Source organism: Arachis hypogaea, chromosome 20, assembly GCF_003086295.3.
Source record: "Arachis hypogaea cultivar Tifrunner chromosome 20, arahy.Tifrunner.gnm2.J5K5, whole genome shotgun sequence".
NCBI lineage: Eukaryota > Viridiplantae > Streptophyta > Magnoliopsida > Fabales > Fabaceae > Arachis > Arachis hypogaea.
The window spans coordinates 144229811-144236292 of NC_092055.1; the positions used below are offsets into that span (position 1 = coordinate 144229811).

At 28.0% G+C, this 6482-nt stretch overlaps 1 protein-coding gene across 1 annotated transcript; it reads left to right on the top strand.

Annotated features, from left to right (window-relative positions):
- The first annotated feature begins 264 nt into the window (after nucleotides 1-264).
- Nucleotides 265-5545, top strand: LOC112734951 (protein LIGHT-DEPENDENT SHORT HYPOCOTYLS 10). The gene is made up of 2 exons (XM_025784490.3): nucleotides 265-991; nucleotides 5276-5545. The coding sequence occupies exon 1, from the start codon at nucleotides 469-471 to the stop codon at nucleotides 970-972; it is 504 nt and encodes a 167-aa protein (XP_025640275.1). The 5' UTR covers nucleotides 265-468; the 3' UTR covers nucleotides 973-991; nucleotides 5276-5545.
- The last annotated feature ends 937 nt before the right edge of the window (nucleotides 5546-6482 follow it).

Sequence of the window (6482 nt, forward strand, 5' to 3'; positions counted from 1 at the left end):
CTCATTCATCTCAACATCTTCATTTCTGCCACACTCAACTTATGTTCGTGCTCCCTTTTAGTCGCCCAACACTCCGTACCATAAAGTATAGCCGGTCTTATAGCGGTACGATAGAATTTACCTAATTTTAAAAGTAATCTCATAAAAAAAATAAATAATTTCAGGTAATCTCGTATTATTAAAAATATTAATAATAACTAATTAATAGATATAAATCATAAAATTTACTAAAGATAATGGCATAAACATAGTTGCTTAGAAGGAAGAAAATGTAATTAAGAGCGTTATAGAGTAGTGATAATTAGTAATTAGAAGTTGGAAGAGAAGAAAGGGAGCAATGCAAGAAGGGACCCATGCGATGTCTTGTCAGAAGAGAGGGGAAGTTATATCCATCATCACATCATGTTTCTACGAAACACAGCACATTTGTAATTTCTAATAACCACTACATACATACATACAGTAGCCATGTCGTCCTCCACTGAACAGCCCCAGCCGCTGAGCCGCTACGAGTCTCAGAAGCGGCGAGACTGGAACACGTTCGGCCAATACCTGAAGAACCAGTCACCTCCTGTCTCACTCTCTCACTGCAACTACAACCACGTTCTCGACTTCCTCCGCTACCTCGACCAGTTCGGCAAAACCAAAGTTCACCTACACGCTTGCATCTTCTTCGGCCATCCCTCTCCTCCCGCTCCTTGCGCCTGCCCCCTCCGCCAGGCTTGGGGCAGCCTCGACGCCCTCATCGGACGCCTCCGCGCCGCCTACGAGGAGCACGGCGGATCCCCCGACACCAACCCCTTCGGAGGCGGACCCATCCGCCTCTACCTGCGTGAGGTCAAGGACTGCCAATCCAAGGCCAGAGGGATTCCTTACAACAAGAAGAAGAAGAAAAAGCAGCACCACCAACTTCGCCTTAAGGCCACCGCTCCTACTATTGCAAAACTACCTTTCAAGGAATTCACTTCTTGAATCTTCTCCATCTTCCATGGTAAATTTCTCTTTTATCTTTTATCAATGGTGAAAATTTACTGACTTCACGTAAAGTTGATATATAAGAGCCGTTAGATGAAAATTTAGTCAAATCAGTCAAATTATCTAACGACTCTCAGGTATTAACTTCACTTGAAGTCGACTACACCTGAATTTCCACCTTTATCAATACCTCTTGTTAATTGTTGCCTTATCATAAGTCCAAACAAAAAATTAGTTATTAAATCACTTATTTTTATATAATATATATATTTAAAATAAATTAAATAATATATATTTATATATAAATAATTAGCTTCTTTAATTAGTGTAGATAATATTTTTTGTATTATAATCTAACTATATCATGCAATTATCTTCAACTTCATTCAACCCTTTAAATGTTTGAATTTGAGATTCAATATCAATTTTAATTTATTATATGCTGCCAAAAAAATTAATTTAACATGTAAGACTAGAACATTCCTCATCATCTGTAATTAAAAAATAATAAAATAAAATTGCTTAAAATATCCACGGGATAATTGATTTTATAGTTTTATATACAGTTGTCAACTTTAATCTCTATTCCTATTGTTATGGGGTTTTATTAACAGAACACTTGTTGATATTATTAAGATAACAAATTCATTAAGTTATTTTATTTGGTATTATTATCTAACAAATTAGGGTTTAAAATAATATATTTATCAAGTGTCTAATTCAGTACAAAATATTAATATCTATATATAAATTATGATTCTGTTCGTTGATCCATATTTATTGAGCTTCAAAAGAATATAACTCTGGATTATTATAACATATCTTCTTTCTAATCCTCAATTTTCTTTGACATTAATGTAGCATCCATCAAAATTTTTTATCAATGAGGGTCACAAAGAGAGAGGCAATAAAAGATTACCCATTCAAGTTTAATTTGTTACCACTTTAAGTATACAACAAAACCCTAGAAACAAGATGAAAACCCTAATTTGCATTGTTGATTAGATTTTTGTTTTGGTCAGAAACAAAAATAATTGTTTTTAACTTTTACTAACCAAAGGTAAAATGGAATAATACTCATGATTGGATTATAAATTAATAGTGTCTGTCTCTCTCTTCTTTCTCTCTCTTATCATTCAAAATACTATTTGGTGCAGTTTCCTAATTAATTAAATACTCCCTCAGATGTTTACTTTATTGTAATATAGGGGCCTTTTCTGATCTTCTGAGATTTTTTGTGCTCCCCATGTCTGTGTCCTATGTGATGAGTTTATTGCTTGCTCTTTATATATGTCATACGTGCATGTGATTACATCAACAAACAACAATATGACCTAGAAAGTACTCATATTTATATATTTGGTAATTTTTGGATATAGCTAGTATATTTGGTATTTACAAGGTTTTGTGTAAAATTAGTTATAATGGTATTGCTACATATATACACAGACAGTGCATATATATATATATATATATATAGAGAGAGAGAGAGAGAGGGGTTTTGTATAAAGCAAATTTATTTGTATTATATATTTATTCATTTGTTGCCATTATATTGTTGGATGCTAAATGCTAAGGGACCAGTAACTTTTGTGATTTGTAGCCATCAAATAGCTATCAATGATGGTTTTAATGGTGTGAGATTGGTGTGAGATTTCATCCAATAGCTCACTTTTCTTTGCTGGTTACATGCTGGCCAGAATTTAACAAAGTTGCTGGCCCCTAGACTTTTCCGCTAAAAAATTGTGTCTTTTTTTTGTTTTGAGCCTATATGGAGAGACAAATGGTCTTTGGCATGCCCTTTTAATTTGTCTTGTGACCTTTTCAATCATAGTGTTTTTATACTGAGGTAGCCTAATAGAGAAGATCTGAGGGCCACTTCTTCAATTTATCTAACTTATGGACATGTATAAATTTGGTTTGTTAAGATGACCATTACATACTAAGAAAATTTTTTAAACTTTTAAAATAATAAATGCGTTGGTATCATAATTTTTTATGCTATGTATAAAAAATTACTTTTTTGTTTAATAATTTTAGTCATTTTTTTAAATTAACACATTTAATAATGTTCAATGAAAAATGTACTTATTTTAATTAAAATGTTCATTGTTTTCTGATGTTTTAAAATTGAAATATTGAAATGCACATGATGACAAAGTCAAAGAATTATAGTGTAATAAACTCATTGTATACCTTTATCCACATTTTCTTGTATCACATGATGTTTAGAAAGATAAAATAAAATCACATTTTAATTAATATAAATTTTTTATGTCAACAAGTTTTAAGAACTATATATGATATCATGATTAATGAACTCTGATCTAAATGATTTATTTTAGTATTGAAAGTTTTCTCCTCTTAAATCGATTTAACATTCTGTTTTTCAGAAAAACAAAATATATATTTACACTTAAACTTGATATCATACTTGAGCTTTTTAAATACTAAATCTACCTAGCTAATTAATATAGTAGGTTAAAGCTTTTGAGAAAGTGAGACCTTCACTTCTTCAAGTCTCTATATCTACTCCTCTCCTAACTTCTATTCTATATATCTCAAATTCTTTTTATTATATTGAGCTAATAATGTGTAAGAAAGCATTTCCTTCTATCTTAAGAATACAAGTTTTTAAAATGAAAGAAACCTATGTACTTATTTGGATGCGATTAAGTTTATAGAAAAAGATTTTTTCAATAATTTTTCTTTTATTTTTTAATATGTTTAGCAAATTTTTAGTAATAAAAGTAAAAATATTAGAAAAATTAAAAAAAATTGAGAAACTACAATTTATATTTTTTAGAATTTTTTTTAAAAAAATATTTTTTACATAATAAATAAACAAAAAATACTTTTATATTGTTGCATCTAAACATAGTTGATAGATAAAAAAAAATTTTTTGTATGAAATATCCAAACATAAAATTATTTTTATTTTTTTAAAAAAATTTAAAAAAATTAATTATTCTGTTGGTCTTTATAGTTTTACCAAATTTTTAATTAGGTCCCTATACTTTTTTTTCTTTTTAATTGGGTTCCTATTGTAGTTAGATCATTTTCATGTCAAAAACATTAAAATTAACAAAATATTTTTTTCAAAATACATGTGGTTAAACATCTAGTTAGATTCTTAAATGTGGATATCTTTAATTTGCGGATAAATATTCAGTTAATTTTAACACTTTTTATGCTAGAGAAGACTTAATTATAAAATAAAAATAATGTATGGACTTGATTAAAAAATATATATATATATATATATATATATATATATATATATATATATAAAACCTAATTAAAAATTTAATAAAACTATAAAAATACAGTAATTAAACCAACAAAATAACTCAAAAAAATATTTTTTTAGAATCCCATCAAACAAGCCCTATAACATGTTATTATGAATTTTGGCTATAGTGAATTGAGACGAGCAAACTTCATCTATAATGCTAAAGATATAAAATCTTAGGATTTTCATATCATGAAGTTACTTAATAAAAAATATTTAAGTTAATAAGATAAAGCACGTGAATGATTGTCTTTAACAATAGTTTAATTCCAATATAATCATAAAATCTAACTCACCTCAAATACACAAATACTTTGGCCCAAGTTTTTCTTGGTCACCTAAATCTGTCTATTGAATTACAATCTATTCTTGCTGATATATATCAGATTTTTATGTATTAATAGCCCTTTCTTTAAGTGTTTTGTGTTGTTTAATTTAAAGGCGTGTATATATTAATCCTTTAGAATTATACTGTTGTGAACAAGTTATGGATCTCGGTTTATTTATGCAAAAATAGTAAATAATGGCCAATGTCATATTAGGATGACTTTGATTATTAGCTAGACCAACCAAGATGATTGTTTTGAAGGAGAATTTTTCGAGGAGAAATTAATTTCAGTTTTTATCATAGAAAATTTGTCATTTTCTCTAAATATGAAAAGATTGAGTTTAAGTGTACATGATGCAGCCAATATTTTTACAGTCATTTTCAATTAATTTTTTAAGAAAAAGTCTAGGGGCCAGCAACTTTTTCAAATTCTGGCAAGCATGTAACCAGCAGAGAAAAGTGAGTCATTGGATGAAATCTCACACCAATCTTATACCATTAAAATTATCATTGATGGCTATTTGATAGCTACAAATACCAAAAGTTGCTGGCCCGTAACACTCTTCTTAATTTAATTTGTTTTAAATCTTTTAGAAAGAGCATTGCACCAAATTATCTTAGTTGGAAGCTAAGGGTTATTGCAAGTAATTAAGCAGTTACTTGAATATTTTTGCATACAGGGCTACAAGGACAAATTGTTGGATAGGACCTGACAATTTGATAAAGAGCATCATCACCATATATGCCACTTAGTAGTTTGGAATATAAGAATAATAATCTTGTTTTACCAGTTTAATCCCAGTAAATTAATTAAAACTTGCATGCATGGTTGCTAGATCATATATATGATGTACAACCTTGCATTGCAATGCAATTTATTATGTATAATTCTCCCAAAAAAAACATAAATAATGGTTGCCTAACTATATACCTAGTTGGCTTTACTGTTCTATGTATGTGCCCTTATGTAGTTATGTATATTTTAGTGATAGTTCCTAGTTTAATTTCCTGCTATATGTTTAATTAAAACATCAGCGTTCAGCTTTCTTTACTTTCGCACCATCTTGATTCATGACATACCTTTTTCTTAATGTTTTATATTAAGCTTCCAATTTTTTACAAGTCAGTGCATGCTAATAATAAGGGATTGTGTAAAGGCCAAAGCTAGGATACAATATATTGAGAAGTATTATTGTTTAGTTTGGTAAAATTTTTATTTTTTAAAAGTAGTTTATAAAAGTAAGTTTTTAAAAGATAATTTTTTAAAAATTTTAGTATCTGTATTTGATAAATTAAATTAAAAATGATTTTTTATTATAAGAAAGTCGTTAGATACCATCAGATTTATTGATGGATTTATCAAAAAATTTTAGCGATAGTCTGTTTATCGTTGAATTTAGTGGCAGAATAAATTCAACGGTATAAATTTTGCTGGTAATTATTTATCAATTAATTTTTTATTATGTCGCTAATTACTGACAGATTTAACGATGGATATAAATTTTTAATTAGTAAAATTTTGAAGCTTGTTACTGTCGAAATTTTCTCGATAAATTCGATGGTAAACTTAATTTTAATTTTTTAAAAAAATTATTTAAAAATTTAATATATAATTTTAAATATTTAAATTTAATAATTTCTAAATTTACAAAATTCAATTAAGCAGAAAAATCAAATTTAAAATACAGCAAATCTTCAATTACAAAAATTAAACCAAAAATCAAAAGAGTAATATTGATGAATATTAGAAATTAGACTATATTAATGTATTACATTACATAAAGAATCAACCATCCCAAGCTATTTATGATATTAAGACTAAACAACCTCTAACTAATCTATAACACGGTCTATTACTGCTATACTTGTAAATTGTATACACTTTAT

Bases quoted from the DNA above. Each gene is read 5' to 3' on its own strand.
- LOC112734951 (XM_025784490.3), top strand. From the start codon at position 469: ATGTCGTCCTCCACTGAACAGCCCCAGCCGCTGAGCCGCTACGAGTCT.